Genomic DNA, 23,777 nt, shown 5'->3' with positions numbered 1-23,777 from the left:
ACCCCAAGATACCGCGGAGGCACAAGGACCTTGCCCGCCTGCAGGACCGGCCCGGGCTGGGGGCACCGGCTGGTGCGTGCCTCTGAATGCACTTGCTTAAAAAAAAAAAAACACACCAAACCCAGAATTGCCAAAGTCTGCTGCCTCAGGAAATTCATTTATATGAAATTAAACTGGATTTAATTTACCTCGTTACACTATTAAAGAGTAATATTTATATCACCATGGAAACCTCTGCATAAAACTGGTAGTTAGACACATGCTTCCAGGGCTGGTTACGCAATGGCTGTGTCATGTGAATGATCGCGTCTTACAGCGGCTCAGGAGAGTGCCAATCCTCCCATGTCCGGTGGGACATTATTTTCCTCCTCAGCCCGACACGAGCAGTCTTCCTCGTCCCACCCCAGCTCAGCACCGCCAAGCTTCCCTCCAAGAAGGAAAACGCTAGGAAGGGGGATTTGGCTTGTGTTTTCAGGGTTATTTTTCCTACGTTTGACTCGGGATACGCGCCCCTCCCCACCACTCTGGAACTATTTAACTTGGAAGGACAAAGGAGAACGGGCAAAGTCCACTGAATGTATCTTGAGGGGGAATGTTTTGGGGGAAGTTTTGAGAAAACAGCTGGGGAGGTGGTGCTATCAGGGGGCGGGAATGCAGAGAAACGGCTCTGGGTGAGAAGGGAGAGGAGAGGCAGAGCAGAGCTGGGGGGAGCGGAGCAACCACGGTGGCTGCTCAGAGTTGCCGAACTTGTCTCGGGCCCCTGGGCAGGATCGGCGGCTCCCAGCAGTCACGAGCTCCCTTTGCTCCTTCTCTTGGCACCGCTTATTCCCATCCACTTCTCACCGCAGGCCCACGTGCTCGCTCTTCCCTGCCTCCTGTCCCTACCGAACATATCCTCTGCCCTCCCTCGCAACCGCCTGGAGGTGAGGTTCAAAAAAATAAAAAAAAATTTAAAATATACTGTGCTTTCATCCTGCAACACAACCTAATCCATGGCATTCAGGTAGTAAATGGAATTGTAGAAAAATGAGCGAGCCCTCACGATCCTTCACTGTTCGGTAAAATACATCCTGATGTCAGGATTTTCTTTTTACAACATCAGAGCACTGTCTTCTATAATGTCTTTAAAAAGTAGCTCCGCGCTGGTTGTAAAAGGAAGCACCCTGCCACTCCCATCTGAGAGGAGATGAATCACTTGAAACAGACGGATTTCATCTTAATTCCCTCCCCATGACTTAAACTATGGAAAGAAAATACACTTAAATGCCAGGGATGTGCTTATCGGTGTTACTTTGTATATTAACTGTTGAATGGAGATGCTCTGCAGGTACTGATAGCAAGAGATTACAGTACTGCATTTTACTGTGTGAAAAAGATAGTCCTCCTTCTTAGTAGCTGGTTATCTGAAACACCTTCAGAGCAGAATTTAGAGCAGGGTAAAGGCCTTGCTTTGCCCACACATCAGGAAAATATACACCAGAGGAGGACTTCCCTAACATGGCTTTGCAATTCTTTTCCCCCTCTCAACGGGCCATTAAAGATAATTTAAGAGGTTGCCAGGAGCTTCATTACTACCTAAAGCACACAAAACCTTGATCATCTATGTCCTGTTCACACCGAGCCCTGATGGATATACGCACTTGGCAAATCTAAAAATACAAACAGATTATAATGGCTTGCTATCACCAATACCTTTATTGTACTTACTTTTGCAGAAATTACAAGTTACTTATTCTGCACTAAGGAGAAGATCCTTCTAAAACAGACTTGAGTGCTTTTGAAGAAACAGACACAAAAGATAGGAGACAAACTGCTCACCTGAATTCATTAAGGGCATCAACAATTCTGTTATATGCCAAACTCCGCTGACTGGCATCAGCTGATCTACGACTCATTTTCATAGCCTTGAAAACAATCATTAAACAGATAAGTAACACATAGCTACAGAAACACAGAAAATGGAAAACAAAGTCATGTGTTTGACTTTATCTTTCATGAAACTAGTCATGCAAATAATTTTTTTTTTAAGTGATAAAATGATGGTACAAGTGCCAACTTTCATATCTGAGGAAAGATAGGTGAGGCACATGCACTTGCAGCCTCTGCTGCTTCTGTGCTTTTCATCATTCAAGGCATAAAAGGGGTTAAAGTTTTCATTGCAGTGGCAAAGTAACCACTAAGTATTTCCTAGAAGAGAGATTTAAAGCAAAACTAACCGCACATTTGAAACTTCAATCTTTGAAAATTTCCTACCCATCAGAATCAGGTGGTTAAAAAAGAAGAGAAAGAAAAAAGCTCGATGTTTATTTACAACCTGGAATAGCCTAGAAATAGGTTCTGACCCTGCGATCCACTAGTCTCAGATACAGCTGAAGCAGGGCGGTAGTGGTGGCCTTAAAAGCACCTTTCCCCCTTGGCTGATCCAGGGCTTGCTGGGAGCTTACAGAGCCTAGTGACTGTTCTAGCTTTCAGCAACCCCTCTAGCATAATGCAGCATGCTCTGTCCTCACCCTCTGTTGTGCTTTTGCTAGCAATAAGAAACATCATCACAGATGCTGTGGAGCAAAGCTCTTCTCTGGTGCAATTCCAATACCCAACAGCAAGTTGATCCCGCTTTTGTAAACTAGTAACGAGAGTTGGGAATTAAGTCTGACAGGGCTGGGGGGAACATACAGCAATACAAGTGCAAGAATCAAGAGAGACTCTGTTTACCTGTTCTATTGCACTCTTCAGTTTGTTCATGTGACTTTCAAAAAGAGGAAAGTGTGAGAAGAAGAACTCATTAAATTTGTTGTTTTCATCTTCATCTCTTGAGAGTGAAAAAATAACTCCAATTGCTATCTTTTTCTTCCTAACGATTCCTGGGCTAGGACCAGAGCTGTCATCTGACAAGTTAAAGCTTTCATCCATGGACCTTGAAGCATGAAAAAAAAAGAGAAAGTTAATGTAAACCACTGCTTAAAGTTGTACCTCGGTTTCCCCTGTAATTCAATTCTTGAACATTTAACTTCAATAAACACCTTTTGTTTGCATGTGTTGTCAAATCGTCACCTTTGATAACATCCACTTTGCAATTTTTTACAAGCTACCATTAATTGATCCTGCAATCACAAAAGCTGGAACCAGATTCAAAGTGTTTGTGGGATCAGAATATGGTATTCTAGTTCTCTCCCATCTCTGCCAAGAATTTGTGTTTTGAGTAGGATTTTAGGGCTTCTTATCCTCAAAAGTACAGCCTACAGGTTTACATTTTGCTGAAGGCTTTCTAGTTAGTGCAAAACAATGAATGCCATGAAGAAAACAGATACTAAAAAAGATCAGGCGCTGAAGTGCAGCCTGACTTACACCTCTGTAAATACCCACAGAAAGCAACAGCAAGAGCAGATGTACATATGCAAGAGCAGAATCAAGCTGACAATGGTGGAAAATTTATGGGCAGCAACCAGCATTTTCATTCCCAGCTCACCATCGAGGGAAGACCCCATTCTCCAAGCTGGTAGTCTGACTGCGACGCCAACGCCGCTGGTAACTGCTAGCACAGCTTTTGTTAAACGAAGAGCCCGGAGATGGAAACGGAGTGATGAGCAGACTGCTAAGAGATGCTGCAATAATAAGAGGGATAAATAAAAATCTCTCCAGAAGAAAGAGCATTTGGAAAATAATACCAGCAACTAAACGAAGCCCCTCAAGATAAACTGGTGTTGCTTCTCAAGTGCCTGCTCTTCTGCTTATCTATGTTTCTTATCTAAAAATAACCAGTTTATAATAACATTGACAAGACATACAAGCACTACAAGGGAGGCAGTCCTGCAGCTCTACATAACAGGCAACATACAGGCTGCACCTTGCTCATCAACCCTGAGTATCAGGAAATAAATTCTTTGTGGAAAGGAGTAACGTTAATCACATCCTTTGACAGCTTTGACAATCCTAACCTTAAGTGCCCAATATCCTGAATTTGGGGGGAGGAGAGGGGTGTTGTGGAGGGGAATTCATGTTTTAACATTACCGTCTTTCTCAATTTGGAAAGGAGATGACAACAAGTATTGTTTAGAAATGCTGCAAACTCATTTCAATATTTAATTTGGCTTGCTTATTTGCAGCATGCTTTAATAAATTGCACCACCGTTCAGATTACCTCTGTGAGGTTCCTAATGCAATACCCTTGACACCTACAACATTTGTAAGTATACATATAGTATGCATTAATGCTTATATATAACAAAACAGAACAATCACATTTCAGCACAGGAAAAACTATTTGATGATGTCTAGACATCTCAGTGATGAATATTACTGAATATTTTTGGAGTCTACAGGGTTAACACATGGAACCGACATTACCAGATCTTGCTATACCGCTGTCTCTGTCCTCATTCTGCTCCCTCCCAGGCATATCCATAGGGTTGCTATGAACTGTAAAACAAGGAATACCAATTAGCAGGGGAATATACAGTTCCTTTCTTGTTTGCAGATCTCCATGTAATTAATGAAACAAAAACATGCTCATTAATTCAGATCAACAGCACTGCACAAGGCCATCACCAAGAAAGGCTGCTTAGCTGAACAAGCCAAAACACTTATCTGAAAAGCTTGTATGTATTTTTCTGAAGTCCATACACTTATTTTAGTACAAACTAAAACTAGTACACTTTGTTTCTTTACACAGATACTTTTCAATGAAATTTTAATGTACCAAAAGGATGTTGGTCACATTGGTAGCACTCAGTGAATAGACAAAAACCCCACCAAAACCCAATATAAACACGACTTCATTCAGATACCAGCTTTCTCAGGTATTACATACATAATTTTAAAAGGATTTTACAATGCTGTCTTGAAGAAAATAAATACTTTTAAATTGTGAGCCGTGTGTTGGTTGTTCAACTAAGCTGTAAGCTGTCCAGATTCACAGTCTGCATATACACAAGATCAAAAGTGTCTCAGGCTCAATAGTCTTTAAATGTGATACATTTTACAAATATGCGTGTGAAATAAAAGCTACTCAGCCATGGAAATAAGATCCAGCCACTAAAAGCAAGAAATTTCCATTTTATATGAACCTAGGTTAGCTTTAGTTTTTACAGTTTGGTTGAAACAAGTCCACATCAAAATAGCTTGACACTATTGTGAAATATTATTTCCAGAAATATGAAATCCATCATTAAATATATAAGTTTCCAAAACAAAACAACACAACGAACCCCAAGGAAGACTATTAAAATGCCTGCTGTCCTCTGGGGATTTAAAGCATGTATCCAAAAAGGTAAGAGAGCAGACATCACTGTCCATTTTGTATTTAAAAGAAATAAAAATCTTATTTCCAGGGCTAAACTACAAATCCACACAGTTTTGTCACACCAGCTAGACTAGCCACACAGCACAGCACACAGCACACTGCAAACCTGCAAAGAAAGAGGCGCTCCGGATCAGGCGGAGCGGACCTTGCTCTGAGAATGCCCGCCTAGGGCTGCAAAGCTGTGAAAGACCTACATGGCAAAACGTAAAATACACGTGAAAGAACGAGGTTAGTAAAGCAGAACAGTCTGTAGGGAGGGGGCCAGGGCAGGGAGAAGATATAAGCCAACATAAATGCAGACTAACGTAGGCAGGAGAACAGTCTTACGCTTAACAAGAACCTTGATTCAAGGATACAGCTTACAGTTGAACTATATAGTATTTATAGAGTTAAAATAATAGACCCAGCTTTACACTGTCTCCCATACAACGATGGGGTTTCTCTCCGAGGGCTTTTTTTTTTTTTTTGCCCTTTTTTTTTTTTTTAGTTGAAAAATGATTAATTTATGCAGGCTCAAAGCCTAACTTGATCACAAACAGGAGATTCATCGTGGAGTACAATGTTGGTTTTTACATCCACACTGGTGGGGTGGCCGAGGAACACAGTTGCTGAAGATGACAGGGAGGAAGGGGGAGAAGGCAGACAGAAATTCGTCTTAGTAGACCCAACAGAAAATTATAGGCTGAAGTAGTTGTTCTGAGAACAGTCAGTACATCAGTTTAGTGAAATGATCATATGAAAAATAAATGTTAGCAGTCTCAGTAGGCCATTTTAAAAGTAATACTGTATTGTAGATATACCAAGGAAAGAGTGTATTTACTGTACATAGAGCCAGGAAAAATGCATGGGTATTTTTAATGAGTTAGTGGCCAGTCCCTCTCCTAAATTTGAAGCTACTGCTCCCTCAAAGTTTTCTGATTATACAAAACATGAAGGCTGCACCTCAACAAAGCTCCCTTCCATTCTCTTAGGTCTTTACTCATTAAAGGAAAGTGCTCCTTTTTTTTTTTTTTTTTTTAAAACCAGCATATCTTAAAAAAACAGCTTGTAAATAGTTCCCAACCAAAACACATAGACCCTTCTCCTATCACAGGCTGGCGAGAGCCAGTGAGTCTGGAGCAGTCTTTGCTATTGAACACAGTTGTTAGAAATGCTGCAGTTACAGATTAACTTCTTTACCTACTTTACCCATGGTTCCCTCTGCGCTGAAACGGGAACTGTAAACACTGTCGAACCGATTGAAAACTGTGCAGCTCAATTACACGGAAAGTTTCAGCATCCTTTTCTAGAAGGCAATCTTGTCACTTCTTGTTGCACGCCCTTGCACGAAGGTGCCTACACCTCCAGGCCAGCTCTTGGGGCAGTTATGCCTTCCGCTCGGTGGGGAAGAGTCACCCTCACTACAGAGCCAGACACAGATGAACGTGTGGCACTGGCTACACCTAAATCATATTGAGTCCATGCCTAATAGTTGCATTATCTGAATTTGAACTTGCAGTTTAGATCACAATAGTGATACAGCAAACTTTTGCCAAGCACAAGCCACGACAAAACCCTGAAAGTAGGTGAAGTGAGTTCCTTTCTCTTGGATCAAGGACCTCATTCACTCATGCACTGTGAAAAATCACAATTGAAGTCTGAAAGGAATACTGAATATTAAGAAAAATGCATCTTTTTAACTTTCCTGACTTAGTAAATTCAGGAAGCATTTAATAAATAATAGGTTCTTTAATTGGCTTCCCTTATAAATGGACTATTGGGAATGATTTTAATCAGGTATACAGCTTTTGAGCCTGAAAAGCATTTAAGTCCATGCTCAGGTGTAGTCTGATCAAAGTCAGCGTGAAGGAGAGAAGTAAACACACCCAACAAGAATTAGGACCATGTCAAAGCCAGAAACCCAGTTAGAGTAACAAAGTCATCCACTCCTTACTTCCAACCCTAGAAAAGTGTATTTTACATACAGCAATATTCTGGAAAGCAAATGTAAAAAGAAGCCCCTTATTCCACCTACTACAACAGACATTTGCTTGCAAAGTCAACAATCTAAATCAAGGGAAAGGGAGGATGTGCTGAAGAGCTCATCAGACTGCTATACTGGACAACCAAGCCTTAAAGTCCAGTATCTTTACTATCAGCTCTACCGTTCCCATGGGGAAAAGCCAAGACCTTCCCCTCTTTCTGTAATCTAATGTTCACGGAGCCTTCAGCCACAGCATTTCCACGAAGGCTGAGAACCAAAGATGCCAGATAGTTTTTCAAGACTGCTTAGCTTCCACGGTCAGACAGAGAGAGAAAAAGGAGAGAACAAAAAGATATTCTGTCTAATCTGATCAAGAACTCCAGCTCAACTGCGCAAGGTTAACTTAGACTAATACGAAACACACGGCCACGTGCGCTCAGGTGGCCAGAGTACAGAAAGGAATGAAAATTATTAACGAAAATAAAACTAGGGAACTGAGCCAGGCAGAATCAATCCTGCCTGATCTGAGATATGCTGCTTAGAAAGTTCTACAGACTGTTATTTTCCAACATTTTCTGTATTTGAACTTTGAAAATTGATTCCATTTAGAAGACTTTCATATTCTAGAATCTATTATTACTTAGTTAAAGATACCAAGAAATAAAATCTGTTTGTAATTACCTATATTCCCAAGAAGTCCATTCATAATTGTACTGTGATCAGGCTTTAATGTATTGCTGTCTTGATTAATGAACTCAAGACTGTCCTGCAACCTATAACAAACATAAAACATACAACAAAAACAGTGATTTGCATTTCAGTAGAATATAGTGTTACTTCATTATAACCTGAATGGAACAGACAAGATAAGAATGCAGGCTTCCACTAGAAAAAGCTTTCATAGCCTAAGCCACGTTCTCAGGTGGATCAATTTACACACAGAAAACTAAACATTGAACCCTCTGAAACCAGATGTTTTTGTAACACCTTTTTCTTCATCTTGGACTGAATTCTCTAACTCCAGTGTTCTGTCCTCATGCATTCTCCTTTGGTGGTTGCAGGTACTTTTGTACCTTACAATATCAAGCTTCACCATATCAGCATTAAAGGAATGGTTCATTCATTTGCTTAAAGCAAACTGAAGACAACCGCAAGGGAAAGGCGAGGACACTAGTGACAGGATGTAACAGATCAGGGAACAAGAAGTTATTTTGCTAGAGAAAGAATCTGGAGGGTCCAAAAAAAGTCTTCTGTATTCTCACATTCATCTGCTTACGTGCATAGTCACAATTTGTAATGGACTCACGTATTCAGACTTCCGTAGATGCTGCTCCCAGTGCGAGCTGTGAAAACCTTGCTGAGCATGAGCTGAGGAGGTGAGCTAGAGGACAAAAAGGAAGATGTCAGTCAGAAACACAGAGCCAAGACAGGCTGTGCTTTCCATTTCACAATCCTCCAGATTTTATAGACCTAAACACGACATAACAGCCTTTTGTGTTAAAAGTGACATCAGAATAACTTTAAAGCAAACCCAGAAATTCCTTTTACTCTGCACTTGTGGCATTCAATTCATTACATATTAGCACTAAGGAGTAAGTCTTCTGAAAAGACCAGCAGTAAAAAATTAATCTTACCGGATCTGGTGAATTTTCAACGTGGAGCCCTTGTAGCTCATGGCCACAGAGCCAAACATCATCTCTCCAAGCATGTTAGCATCTGAGGAGCACCGAGAACCCTGCAAAAAAACCCCACCAACATTTGTTTTTAAGCATTTTAGAAGCACACTTCTATTAAGGCAACATACAACTAAGGAAAATATTCTTTATTTAAAAGATAAACATGCAAAATATCTTGCTATAACTCTGCTGAACATGCCAAGTTGAGCAGTTCCATAAAGATAATGCTAGCACAGAAAGTGACCTTCACACTGGCTGTGAGCTAAACCACTGAAATCATCAAACAAACCTAACCCAACTACAGGGGGCGAGGGGAAGTAGAAACAAACTGCGCTGAGTCAAGTGACTAAAAAGTTTTAAGAGTGTGATAACACACTTTACTAATAAGAACCATTAAGCCTAAACCTTGTGTCTGCTTGACAAGAAGAATCACAAGCTCACTGGAGATCTTACACAGACTGTGCATTGGAGCCAAGTTGGACCAGCACTTTCCTGACAAAGACTGATTCATAACTTATCCATGGATGGTATTTTATATTTGATGCATCTTTCCCTGGTATTCCTGTGATGGTACCAGCAAAGAGCTGTAGCATCATGATGCCAGGCTTAAGTTGTGCAATTCCTGCTTCTCGGTTGGTGAGAGCTTGCTGTAAGGCATACTGCCTACATACAAAGGAGGAACGTCACTACGCCACATCACGGGCTAGATCAAATACGACAAACAAAAACCTAAAACTAAAAAGTTACTCAGGGCAGTCAACTGCAAATGACTGCTCAGCTGACAGTCATCTTATTTGTATACTTTCAATGACTGAGATTACTGTCCCTTTATCCAGGGCTGTTTCATCTCTAGGCTAGCAGAATATCAATGCTGGCTCTCCATTTGTGCCTTGCCCTGAATAATTTAAAATATCGTGATCACTCACTCACAGAGCTCAGGCAGTTCATAGGTGAGGTACTTTGGTACTGTGTAAGAGAGCCATACATTTCCTTTGAGGTGCACTAATAACAGTTCCTTGGAGTAATCCTTCCAAAAGGTCCCTAAAACCAGTCAGAAATAACCGTGAGTTTGGAAAATGCTAAGTGCCATATCTCCATATCCCTTATCCAAGCTCTGAACAACCAGGATCCTCACCCGGATTCTTACATAGGCTTGGAATATATCTAAATATTTTGCTCAGTGTCAGCCAGTGAGCTCAGAGCACAACCAAGGACAGGGTGTCCACACCACGGATTCCTACCAGCAGTAAGGAGTGATATGAAAATGACCGCTCGGTGTTTCAGCTCACGCTAGCCCGCAGAACAAGGGCAAGACAAGGAAATGCTAATCAGCCAAAAGGCAACACTCTTACAACACTTTTCAATTTTTAGCTCTTCTCAAACACTCTCAATTAAGATGATGGTATTTTACGGACATACTATTAACCTCTGAAATCTGCTATCAGTGCAAGAAAGATAGAGGATGACTAAAAGTCGCAACCACAGTTATAAAAATGAGGATACAGTTGCAAGGTTTGTTAGTGTTCATATGACAGGGCAAAATCTGATCATTAGCTGGGTCTCAAAGAAATTCCCATCTTTACCTCCCAGGATATCATACTGCCGAGGTGCTCTGTAGGCAGTACTGGAAAAACCAGACTTTATCAGTCAGTATGACCCAGCAGCTCCAAGAAAATATAAGCATAGATATTAATGGCTCTAGGAAATGATAGGTCTGCCAGCATCATGGAATCTTGAAGTAAGAACACTGCAAATTACTACAGCCAAATGTTATGATTGTTATTTTTAAATCTGTTGCAGATCTCCAATTGAAGGACTCATTCTGAGTAAATGTCAAGCCCTTGATGGTTGGTTTTGGTTTCAACTTTCTGCTGTTGTGAAAATCTAATTCTAAAGCTGAGGAAAAATACTTTAAGATAAAGTATTGATTTTCTTTGTCAAGCGACCGAATTTAAAAAAGTGAAAATCAGCTGCTTTCAAATTTAATTATAGGGGTTTCCCTTTCCTCTGAAAGACAGAGACAAGCAACGCTGAAGGCAAAGAGCATGGTAAGATGTACCCATGGCCTGTTTCAATCTGGCATTTAATCTACACTTAATAACAATAATTTTACCATGCATAACAGAAGATGCACATATTTAATGCATTTAATATGGAAACACTGTTACTCTTTGGGCCTTTAATGCTGCAAAATAAAGGTCACTCAAGACAAAGTAAAGTGCAATCAACTGAGGAAAGGGGTTAAATATTAAAAACTCAAACAAAAAATAGCCAAGGAGCATCTGGCAAAAAGGGCACAACCTCCGGCATTGACAGCTTGGACAGAAACCAATTCCTTAGGTCATATTTACGAGCTCACATAAAAACTGATCATAAAATACCCACAACTGTTTGTTATTGCACATTAGCATATTAGAGGTAGGAAAATTTGCATTATTTGGAAATTACATTTCGGAATATATTTACATCGTTTAATATTCCACTTACTGTACATATTGTCCTACCAATAACTAAGTACATATGTAAATTAAAAACGCAGTACAGAAATAAATGTCAAATGTCGTGATCAACAAATCAGAACGACTTTCAGTCCTGACTATACTGACAAGCAGGTACAGAAGTAACACTGGTGTCTTAATGGGCAAATAATTGTGGGCAAGCTTAGAACCATATTCTGCTTCATCTTAATGAATGCTAATCACATTTGTGAGGGATCTGGATGGGACATAATTAAATATGGAAACCTGGAACAAACCCTTGCAATTAATTGCTCGGATATAGTCAAAGTCTATTTAAACAAGGAAACATAAAGAACTATTTTAAGAGTCCTATAGCATTGTATTATTTGGACTTCCATTTTACAGCTTTAAAAAAAAAAAACCCCAAACAAAAGAACTTATAAATACTGCAAATACATTAAGTAACTTCTGAGGTTACCAGACACAGCAGTTAGAAGATAGGAAATGCCAGGCTGACTGATGTCTAGACAAACTTACTCTGGCCCTTCTGCATACATGATACAAAATTTTATTGTGCAGTAAAGAACTCTTGTATTTATGGCTCTCTGCTCACTTGCTGGGGAAGCCTGGAAGGAGTACGGGGAATGCAGTAGATAGTTTACAACAACTACGCTGTGGAAGACCAACTTAAGCTGAAAGTTTCTCGCACACTTTCTGAGCCGGTCACATAGCCACACATCATTTCAGTTCAACTCAGTAAGATTTTGACTAAGTGATACGCGTGAGGAAATGGGGACTTACAAGGGAAAACTTTCCACAGCTTTAAAATACACTGTCATGCCAACCACTAAAATTAATTTCCTTTAATAACGTTGACCATTGTTTGCACAGAGCCTGCCCAGTGGGAGAGACATTTTCTGGATAGTGGGGGGCATCATTTTTCTTGGTCACACAATGCATGAAGGAGGTTATTTTGTGCTGGAAGGAAGCTGCTGACAGAAATGTCTCTTCCTTTCATAACCGCAGCTAAATGCCCTTCCAGGAAGGGAGGAATGGAAAACAGATCTTCAGCCACCTTACTAAAACTGTGGAAAAGAGTGTGATGAGAAAGAGAAAACAAGAATACGCAGCTCGCCAAATATAGCAAGAGCTAACGTGACAGTGGGAAAGTCAGCACTGAAAAGTTCTTCATTTATATCTACAGTAGATTAAGACATCAGTAGTACTGTACTTTAGAATAGGTTGTGGAGATAGCAGCTTCCCTCAAACACACAATTACTTCATTACAAAGAGTGGAAGGGCTTAGTTCTATTTTAGGGTGGCTTAATATAAAACACTTGTGATCCATGGAAGGAGAGTTGACAGAAATATATCCATGTCAGATGACACTAGCTACTTTCATGGCCAAAATCTCTTATGTAAAATGTAACTCAAGTGCACTGAATCCCTTGTTATAAAGCTGTTACACAGACTATCCCTACAGATACTGCGTTTCTCTGTTATTTCCCTGGCATTTAGCAATAAAGTAAAATAAACTACCTCATCTATGCCAAGGTAAGATATTTGTGCCAAGTCTGATTGCACCGAACGAGTGTTATCACCCGGGTCATAAGACAGAACAATGTCCTGGAGAAATTGCTGCCATTCAAGACACATCCCTAGAGAACCAGCTGGTTAGTTTTAGCCTTGTTCAAACCCAAAGCTACAGAATTAAACATTACTGAGTCAGAACCAAAGTCTGATTTTGACTGAAAACTGCTCTCCACCGCCAGTCTCTGATTGCAAGCATTTTAAAACATTCAGTACCTCACCTGCCATTAGTATTTGACATGGGTTATGCAAAAAAAAAAAGGAAGAGTGACTCACCTGGTATTTTGGGCATTGTTCTTTTGGATCAGAGAATGAGGAGGATGAATTGATTGAACTATCCAAGGAAGAAGAGCTGTCTCCTCCAGGCTTCAGTTGGCAACATTTCCCAAAAACTCTCACCTGAGCATCACTGCAGAGTTTCTAAAATAGACAACATATGTGACACACTAAGACCCACGACCTGAAATCATTGTTTAGCAGCACTGTACTTACCTGTTTAGGTAAGATATTTAACAGCTGAAAGGCTTATGCCCCAGGAAAACAAGTTAACAGAATATTTATTAGTGTCTCTTGCAGCCTGGCTGTACGAAAGAAAGCCGAGCTGTTTTACTTCCAATTAGCCAGCAGCTAACAGGTCACTCCAACTCCATTTTCCTAAGTAGCCATCAGTCTCTGAAGCTTTACAAATGACTTTTTTAGACCCAGGATTAGGAGGAAGGATGGTACCAAAGCATTTAAAGGAAGGATGGCAACAATAGGCTCCAGCAGTCTTCATCTTGCTCCCTGTGCCCACTGGGCGGAGGTGACACAGCAGTGTGATGGACAAAGCCCTCGAGAGCGACGATGCTGGCCAGATCACGACAAGCAGTGGTTCACGATGTACAGGAGAACACACTGATTAGGAATAATTGAGCAAGAACAGCACAGAATTCAAGAGAGATTCATATTATAAGGATAAGTGGAGAGAAGAGATACTATTCCTATAGATTTCTCCCTAACCGTGCCTAAGTCCCCTAGTCTTTTTAAAAAGTGACATGTTCCTCTCATTTTCAGTACAAGGGAATTGTGAGGCTGAAAATGGGCAAAGCTGAAAAACCCAGTTAGTGTTACAGAGAAGCCAGAAAAGTTTCACAAAACGATGGAGAAATGGTCCAAGGGGTGATTTCTGACAGAGATTCAGACAGAAAGCATAGCAAAAAAGGGAGTTAGGAGGGCTCAGATGGAGCTGGAGCTGACATACAGGATGGGTAGGATCTGTGTCCACTCTACACACGCAGTATTATCAATCACTGGCACAGGACACGCTCCACTACTGTTTCGTTCGCTACTTAAAAACATTTGCGATTTCCCCTGCGAATCTCAGTATCCCAAGCAAATCAGCATCCACATTGGTTAATGCCATTTACACTCGCATTAGGCAACCCTCTTCACCTAAAGATCTCGACGTATTTTTGATATACTCATTACACTTCAACACACCCACGTAAGGTTGGCATTATTTACATTTGCTAGTGGGCAGCACTAGGAGACGGAAATAGTCTACACTGCTCAAAATTACATACTAACTCTGCCCTAAGACTTCCTTAATTAACATTTCCTGTACAATCACCAAACCAGTAAGAGCAAGCTGGAAGCAAACCCTACTGGAAGCAAGGTTCAAGGGACAGAAATACAGAAGTGCTGTTGTATGTCACGGCTTCATCTCTGGACTCACAGGTCCACATCACAAGCTCCCCCTTCGTTCAAAAACATTAAGTTTTCTCAGTCTTTAATAGCTATGAAAAAAAGGAAAAGGCATAAAGAAAAGTGTGAAATACCCAAGGCACAGGGTGGTAACTTCATGACTCTGCTCAATAATCAGCAACAACTGTACAAAGAGACAACTGCCCTTACTGCTGTGGAGGGACTTTGATGAGGGACAAGATGGGAATCCCATGCCTCTGTCCTAGGCTGTGCAGGGTTTTTGTTTGTTTGTTTTTTGTTTGGTTGGTTTTATGTTTTGGCTAAATCTCACCCACAGTTAGGGACAGGTGACTTTTATTTGGCCCTGACTGTGGCTGAGATTTAGCAAAAGAGCAGAAAATGTCAGGGATTATCGAGCTCCATGCAGCAATCTGCACTGCTGCTCTCATTAGAGAGCTGCTGCCACAGAAAGCCTTAAGGAAAAATGTGCAGACAAATCAGTAATTCTGTGACAGAGGGGAAGGAAGCATTCACTAGCCGCTGAGTCCTGTGCTTTACGGACATATACAGCCTCCCATAGTAGTATCCTCTCATTACGACATCGTGGTGAGTACGCTGAATTCATGCAATATGTAGATTTGCTAATGGCTAGTATCTGTGACTTGAGCACAGTACACAATGGCTGGAACATGTGAATGATCATCATATGACTTCAGTAGGAACTCGTGAACTAGAATTGCATTTTATCTCTGACACAAACAACAATGTCCTAGGCTAGGCAAGCATCATGTGATAAAACCACATAAAATCCACAGGGTTACAGAAGCTTTTGCAGGCAAACCACATTTCAGCTTGCATTTTCCATCAGATGTTGAAAGTTCCTTCTAAAAAGTTACAATTATAACGAAGCTTCCTTGAGACTGCAAAGCCAGTAAATGCATTTCTACAGGTGAAAAAAATTTCTGTGCATTAAAAAAAATAGGCTAAGTTTGCAAATTACTTACTTTTAAATCATTTATTCTCATTATCACTGCATTTTTCTGCACGTCAGCTTTCCCTAGATCTATTGGGGAGTCTGGTATCTTGAAGTAATAGTTGCCTAATTTAAATAGCAAACCAGGAAAATGGCTGTTTGGTCTTTGCAGTGGAGTTTAATGAACCAAGACTTCTCCTGCAAGAAGTCTGTAAAGGAGTTCAGGATCTTTCAGATACCACTTTTCAGAACTTTGTGAACAGTAAATCCCTCCTAAAATGCAGCTCACCGACAAATTTTGGTGTTTGGTCTTTTACAAACTTGCATGTGCTTAAGAATAACCTGTTGGACGATGAGATCAGGTACCTGCAGTGCCCCTCTCTTCTGCAATTTCTGACTCCAAATGTCAATGAAATTTTAGATGCTACAAATCTCAAGATATTATGCGTCAAAGGAGTGGGATTACTTGCATTCCAATATAATATTCCAAAGATATTCAAGCCAGGTTTCCAAAAATAAAAAGGTAACCTAATTATTTAAGAACTGTACAAGGGAAAGTTTCAAAGTTGTGGATTTTCTTTCCAAATAGACATAGCTGCAACAAATCAGATCCCTAGGCAAAGTGCTGCTGGAGTCCTCCGAAATGCTCACTTTTGCTGGAGAGCAGAACATCTGCTGGAAGGATGCCGCAGGCAGCTGCCGCTCCTGGCTGCCACGCTGCTCTCCCCGCTGCGGTCACACTCTTTGTTCTTTCTCTGCCAACTCGCTGCAGATACTGCCCAGCTCCAAAGACTTCCTGGATGTCACAGTTCTTACATTAGAGGTCATCACTTGCTGAAAGTTTTGGAGACCTATCAGGTAGTACTGAAGATAACTTGGAGTCAAATGTCGTTATAGTACGACAGCATACAAGGTAGTTTTCTTCTACAGTTCTGCTTCTGGAATCTCTTTTCTCCACCTGTATCAGCAAGGACCTTTAACTCTTTGCCACAAGGTCTATAAATTCCTCAGTAAGTGGAAAGAATATGCCCAGTGCTGTGCACAGGAAGAGGAATTTCTGCTGAGCAAGTTTTGGTTTAGGGATAATAAGAAACCTGAAAGAAGCCTGGTGTGTTGAACTAAATCCAGACTGTGTGCATGTGTGTTAGGGCTGTGAGTGACAGGAGGAAAGAGAAATGTCATCATATGCTTTATTCTTTTCTACTTCTCCGCAACAGCAGGTGCTCAAATACTACTGTGCCGGTAGTGATAGAGAAATCTGTATTTCCAAGCAAAGTTGCCACTCTTCAAGAGCTCTGTACCTCATTTCAGCAAAGCTGAAAAACTATTCCAAAATAGATAAATTAACTCTTTTGCTTTATTAATATGCGTTGGTCTGAATGTGTAATTAAATGTATGCATCCACCTAGGACATGAGAGTAACATGAGTAGGCATTCATTCCTTCCCTTCAAGTGCTGCTGTAAAAATCCAGGTATCTTTCTTAAAATGTCAAGTGCTACATTCTCCCCTTTACTTCCAGAGTTGTCAAGTTCCTCTATTACTCAGAGGTCAGTGAAAGAAGTAAAGACAACCCTATGCTCCCCCACTCCACTAGTATTCTCCCATTTCTGTTTAGAGAGAATAAGCAGAGCTAAGAAGGTGGGACTCGGTCTCTGTGCTTACAGCTGTATCGGTCTGCTCAGCCTGGCTCACTGAAAACCTGTCCACTGAGAGCCAGATAGAGACCAGAGTCTCCATTTCACACAACTCACCTAAAAGCAAAAGGCTCACTATCCAATTACTAATCCCTCAAAGCAATTTGCTGTTCAACATTTATCCAGTGCTGAAGTATATTAGAACACGTGGCTAATCCTGGCTTGCTTAAAACAGCATGCCATTTTTCTACTTTGGGATAAATATGACATTCGGAGTGAAAGAAATTGCCGCAGTAGGAGATCAAATATCATATGACCTTTCAATTAAATTATCCCAAAGATAAAGACAACTAGGTTACATGGCAAAAGTGAACTCTTCACTCGCCAATCTAAGTTCACTGCTGCACCTCTAAATCTCAAATTCTGCACCCCGGGCCACTCTCTCTCTTTCATTTCTTAAAAAAACCAAAACAAACCCTGCTTCTGAAAATCCTCTTCTGACTCTGGGTCCTCGGAACAAGCCACTGCCCTTGTCTGATTCCTTGTCTTTCTCCCTTCCCAGCCAAACCACCCGAAGTCCGGATTCCCGCTCAGCACAGTGCACAGCACGGCTCTTTCCTCCCTCCTCTTCCTCATGGTCCCTTGACACCCCTTCGTCCTCCCTGGACTCCACACCTTCCTCTAGGCTGATCTTTAGACTTAGGAGATCTTTTAGCTTCTTACATGTCCATCAGCACCTCTCTTCAGTCAAATCCCGAATGGTAACTGCCGTCGTGTCATAAGTCACCAGCGGACAACGTAAAAAGGAAAACAAGCAGTTAAACGAGACAGCTAACCCCTGTCCCTCATTCAGCCTGCTCCCAGGAAAGCCCTGATGCAAGGTTCCCCTTCCCAGCTTCTTCTTCGCTTTACTCCTGATTTCTCCCCCGTGGCATCCTTACCCCAGTCAACTGCCGGCCCTTGGAGGAAAACTCCTCGTACTTCAGCTGGCCTTTGCACACTGACATTTATGCGACATTATTCATGCGCCGCACAACAGCAGCAGCACCGTAAAATACAACACAGCCTTCGCGTAAGGGTAGCGTGAATGCAGTGTCAAGGTTGAGAAGCCAAGCACACAGGGGTCAGGAAAGGCAGAGCCAAGGCTGAAAGCTCAGCACTGGCCGGGCCACCTGGCCTCTGCACCTCAAAAAGGAAAAGGCACGGCTTGTTGTGCTTGATTTGAAATTCAAACCAGGCCGGTATCACAGCTCTTGGAGGAGCATACCTGTGTTCACACACGGCTCCTGGCTTGGAAACTCGGTACAGCCCAACGGGGTGGATGTGTGTGGGACCTCACTCAGCCACGAGGCTCCACGCAGGGAGGCGAGTGGGGCTGGTGGTACGCGTGAGCGGGAAGCAGGGAGGGAGGTGTTAGAGAAAAAGGAACAGACAAGCACAGAAATGAGTCTACTAGTACAAATCAGTCATAGGTTGCAACACATCACCTGCAAATCAAGTAATACAGTCTCATTAGAAACGAGACACTTATTAGTATGAGGAACAAACCCTGAAGTAACTCTCTAGAGGAGACAAACCCACGAGCTTGCCCATAGAAGTACTCTGATACCCCAAAATCCAAGGGATATGGAGCTCTGGGTGTGGACCGAGGCTGTTTAGTAAACGCGTCAGTAATGTCTACTTCTCGTATCACACGCTGCCCTGGTATACTCAATATGCAAACGCCTGTTCTGATACATCTACTCATGCCTAGTGTCACAGGGCTGGAAAGGGCAGCCACTCTCTTCTGGGATACCCTGGCAGAACTCGGAGAGGGGAGTTACCCAATTTTCTGATGCTCGTGAGGCAGCACTCTTTCGGCTCTGCTTACAGAGCCCGGCTGGTCAATAGCCCATCCCCTGGAAAGCCGGGGAAGAACCTCTCCCGCTTAGCACCAAAAAAGGTATAGGACTCACAAAGGGGATCTCTCTGCCTCCCCGCCATGCCAAGTGCCCACAGCTGCCTAAGGCGGATCTCTGCCTGGCCTCGGTGGAAATGCCTGGCACAGCCCTCGGCCAACATTCCCGGCGCGGCAGCCGCCAGCCCTCCGAGTCACCAGACTGCTTCTCAGCTTTGCTCACCACGTTTAACTCTAGCGAGACCCGGGGAAAACATCACTTCCCCTGCACAATTAAAATATTTTAACATTTTAATAGCCATACTGCAAACTCTCAGCTGTCTTCTATCTGTTGCTGTGCAATACCCTCTCAAAATTCTTGTGTACGTAATATTTAGCTTTATTAAAGACATGAAGAGGCTGATTTAATATCCAATGAAAACACAAAATCCTTATTTGTGTTATAGTCACATTTCCCCTCACGGATAATATGAACCTAGTAATGCTTTAACAATTAGAGTCCAGCTTGGTGTGAGCACAAAATCTGCAGTTTTCACTCATCAAAAAGTCGGAGCCTACTGTTTTATTTCTTGAAACATCTGTATCTGGAAAAGTTTGCTCTGATGCTCCTTACATTTTATAATCATACCTTCCCTTATAGAAGTCAAATGACTGAGCTATGTTCAACCTTGGTCCACCGCACACAACTCTTGACATATGTAAAGATTAGATATATAAAATAGACCAAAGTATATCTCACCTTGCTGCAGGCATACAACTCCTAAATTATAATTGCTTTCACATCTCATAAGCAACAGAAAATGGGAAGAGCACAGCAACATAAAGCAAATTGACACCCTCTCGGTTCTCCGCATTAGACTGATTAGACTTCAACCAGAACAGTCTGACCACTGCTAGGCACTCTTGCAAATCTCCCCCCTAGTGTTATTTGTAAATCCAGCGGTATAAATCACATTAGGAAATACAGGGGGAGGGAGGCGGGGAGGAAGAGAGATGCAGAAAGCATTGGCTTTTGTGGGGTGGTGAACAGACACCCTTTCAGAAGGGAGAGTGCCCAGCCCACACACACGTCTTGTTGTAAAAGGGCAAGAGTGCCTTGGAATGTGCTTAGAGCCAAGATCTGGCTTTGTATAGGCAGGGTGTGTCTTTGTTAATGAAAATCATGATAAAGAGCGAGAAAAATAAACAATGCAATTCCTTGAAAATGGCCAGTCTGTACTGCTAACTGTACAAGCCTGTACTAAGCTCGCAGCAAGCTGAGCCGAGGCCTCTTCTGCACGTTTTTACCTGCATAATGTTTCTGCTATTGCAAAGTTTTGTTTTACGAGGAAAGTTTTGCCTGACATGACATTATCTGAGAGCTGCAGAAGGCAGATACCATGGCAAGCGAATGCTTCAATATATTCTCTTTCAAAGTTTCCTAATACCACAAAAAAGAAGAAATATATCAAGTTACTAGAGATGAGTACTGGGCATTTCAAACACCCTGGGAACAGTCTTCCTCCACCAGTCTCACACATGCGTTTCATAGAGATGGTGGATACAGCTATTTCCCTCCCCCTTCCCCCTTTGCAAAGAAAAATAAAGGAGAGATTAATATGGAACCATATTAGCTTCATTATCAGCTGTTTATTCTGTTGCTGTTGAGCTGCCACAGTCAACGATCTTTCTGAAATAAACCAAAATGTGACGTTTGCAAGTTCACCGTGCAAGTATAAATCTATCTTAAAAAGGTTTTATGCCTTTAAGAAATCAATTGAAATATGGCAAGAGGATTTATACCGTATGTCTTCTTTATTGATGAAGTAGTACTTTATAATTAATGAAGTAATAGTAACAAGCATGGCCAGCAATTCGTACCAATAAACCGCTTCTAAAGATCTCTTGTCTTTAAAAACCTGTTTTCCTGGCAAGAACACCTAGAAGAACAGGAACTTATAAATTATAAAGCCATTCTAACAAGTTAAAATTAAAAAGAAAGATGCATTTTGTTCAACATTTGTGAAACTTGCTTTACTTCACAAATTCTCAAAAAGAACTAGGAAATTGGGACCTTGATTCATGGCTATAAAAGCGCTAGAGTAAGCGATGGAGAAGTCTGGAAGTTAGTGCCTGATGAGACGCAAACTGACTCCCAGAGTTTAGGATATGTGGACATAGGAAGCACACAGGACCAGGATGAGAAGCATCAGGCTGGCAGCATTCAGCAATAGGCCGGAAGAGTTTATAAAGCTGGATGAAGAATCCTCTGGCCATACTCCAATACCCGACATGAAAACCAGGGCTTGGGGGTAACTTATTTTGTGCACTCCTGCTTATAGAACTTAGTAGGTCCTACGGGTAAAAGCAACTGGGATCATAAATTTCAGTTCACACACTCCTTTCTGCTTGCAGAGCTTAAAATGGTTTGCAAATATTTTTAGAGATGGTGAAAAGGAAGTTCAAAGCAGCGAAACAAGTTGTCCAACCTCACACAACCACTTACAATAGCACTGTGGCTAGAAATTAATCTTCTGGCCAGAGCCCTTAGAAGGAAGTATCCTCATCTGACTGCATCCATTACAGTTTCAATTAATAGATTACCATGCTGACCATGCCAAAAGGAAAAACAGGGGAAAAGTTTTCAACTGTGTGTGAAAAAACTGTCAGCAAAGCATAGAAACAACGATTTGCAAAAGCTAACTGAACAGGACACAAGAGGACACAGGACTGGGAGGACCTTCCGATTAAGAATGCAGACCCCACCACGGCATAAAAGCACATCCATAAATATCAGTTTATGCCCTGCCTCAGCCCCCCAGCACTGCCTGCTGCAGCCCCAGGAAGGCAGCCTTCTCTCTGAAAGAGCAGAAAGTAGACGAGCCCAGGAATAAAGAGATCACTATAGTATTTAAAGCTGTGAAGAGTGAAATCACTGAAGCCTGAATAATTTGCAACTTAACAGGCATTTAAATATAGCCCTGCGTATAACCGACATTTAAATGTTAATGTGAATAAAACAGAACATTTGTGATGTATCAATCTTGCAATTTTAAAAAATATAGACTATAACCATGTAAATTAGTAAAATACTCACCGACACCGAAACATCCTCTATTTTTCTTTTAGCACTGGAGTCAAATAAGACATTCCGTCCTCTTCGTTCGCAGTCCTGATACACAATCAGTCGGATCTGACTTGGATCAAACTCCGGCAGAGGCCAGCTTTAATTAAAAAATAAAAGAGCAGAAGGATCAATTACCACAATTCTTTATTATACTGTTCTTTCTACATTATCTGTACACACAACTTTATTAAAACATAGTCAAGTAAATGCAATGCCATTTCAACAAACCCTTTGATCCTGTAGCCAGACCTATGCCTTCTGGTTTTTTCTTTCTCCTAGACTTGCCAAATTACACTGGCATAAATAGCACCAATCCACTACAACCATACACAATGATGTGTGCAGCATTACTAGCTCTTGTGCTCTGTCTTGTGATATTTAATGTTTTCTTCAAGTTCCAGCTTTTTGAAATCAAAGTCATAGAAGACAGCTTTTGTGTTTAAAGACCAAAGAAAAAAAAGAGTCCCTCATCATTGCAAGCACTAGCTTGAAAACATTCACAATTCAAAAGCAAAAAGAAAAAAGGTATAACTTCACACTGGCCTCTCCCTTAAATACTGAATTTCTGCATTTGCAGTTATGGGTTTTCAGCCTCATGGGTTGGCAAAGCACCGAACTCCACAGCTGAAAAAATGCAAAGTACCTTTCCTACCCTTCTTCAGGTTTCACAAACATTGTAGTAACATACCTGTATAGAACTAAGTGCAGTATTATAAACTACAACATTCGTACTAATATATATACTTTGATGCTGGGGAGCAGAGAGCCACGTGTAGCTTGGTCCCGACTACATACGCAGGTCCTCGCTACATTCAGACTTAGAAATAATCTCCACTTAAGCCACTGTGATTCCAGGCCATGCTGCTGCATGGGTCAGCAAAACACACACAGCAGTCCTCTTCTAACACACCTACTCCCGAACTGTTTTTGCAGTCAGTAACAAGGAAAGGAGCTTTCCTGAGCCTCTGCCTTCCCTAGTGCCCCTGACTTCAGAGGAGCTCTGCAAAGGGAGAACTTGCAGGGCTCAGGCTTGAATACCATTGCATAATCTTGCCTTTAAGGGTGCTTTGTAGTCATCATCTTAAATTTCCATTTTAAAAAAACAGTCATCACTTTAAAGCCCAGCAAGCATTGTTGCCCATGGGCTTGGGCATCTATTTTCACTGATATCTTCTCAGGCCTTGGAAGATAGGAAACAAGACGCCTGCTCTATCCATGAAACGAACAGGAATCATCTTTCAGCTAGTTACGAGCCATTTCCTAGATCAAGTGAAATTCTATCTTCCTTATCCTTGGCTTTTAGGCAAGCAGCATTAGCATGAAAGCCCAAGAAGTGAGAAACGAGGCCCTGAAACATTCCAGCCATTAATGAAGGATACAGGCTTCCAGTTTACAAGAAGGAGCTGTACATTTATTTCAGCAAAAAGACACCCATAAGTGATAATATGGAATAAAGTAAACCTGGCATGCTAGACCCCAAGACTATGGTAAATTTT

The 23,777-nt window shown here is 41.5% G+C and overlaps 1 protein-coding gene across 5 annotated transcripts in view; it reads right to left on the bottom strand.

Moving 5' to 3' along the window:
* Window positions 1-23,777, bottom strand: part of FNIP1 (folliculin interacting protein 1) — a 71,012-nt gene that overhangs the window by 17,227 nt on the left and 30,008 nt on the right. For 2 of the 5 annotated variants that reach the window (XM_075164554.1, XM_075164556.1), the window contains 10 exons: window positions 22,252-22,378; window positions 13,264-13,407; window positions 8,897-8,997; window positions 8,569-8,643; window positions 7,944-8,035; window positions 5,406-5,489; window positions 4,345-4,416; window positions 3,467-3,602; window positions 2,713-2,914; window positions 1,819-1,904 (listed from right to left, as the gene is read on the bottom strand). In XM_075164554.1, the coding sequence (XP_075020655.1) occupies window positions 1,819-1,904; window positions 2,713-2,914; window positions 3,467-3,602; window positions 4,345-4,416; window positions 5,406-5,489; window positions 7,944-8,035; window positions 8,569-8,643; window positions 8,897-8,997; window positions 13,264-13,407; window positions 22,252-22,378 (1,119 nt within the window). Of the gene's footprint in view, window positions 1-1,818; window positions 1,905-2,712; window positions 2,915-3,466; window positions 3,603-4,344; window positions 4,417-5,405; window positions 5,490-7,943; window positions 8,036-8,249; window positions 8,501-8,568; window positions 8,644-8,896; window positions 8,998-13,263; window positions 13,408-22,251; window positions 22,379-23,777 lie in introns of those variants that run through there. The other 3 variants (XM_075164557.1, XM_075164558.1, XM_075164559.1) reach the window with 2 other exon arrangements.

The sequence above is a fragment of the Calonectris borealis genome, chromosome 15, assembly GCF_964195595.1.
Source record: "Calonectris borealis chromosome 15, bCalBor7.hap1.2, whole genome shotgun sequence".
NCBI classification, from domain to species: Eukaryota; Metazoa; Chordata; class Aves; order Procellariiformes; family Procellariidae; genus Calonectris; species Calonectris borealis.
This window is presented reverse-complemented; position numbering and strand designations above follow the sequence as displayed.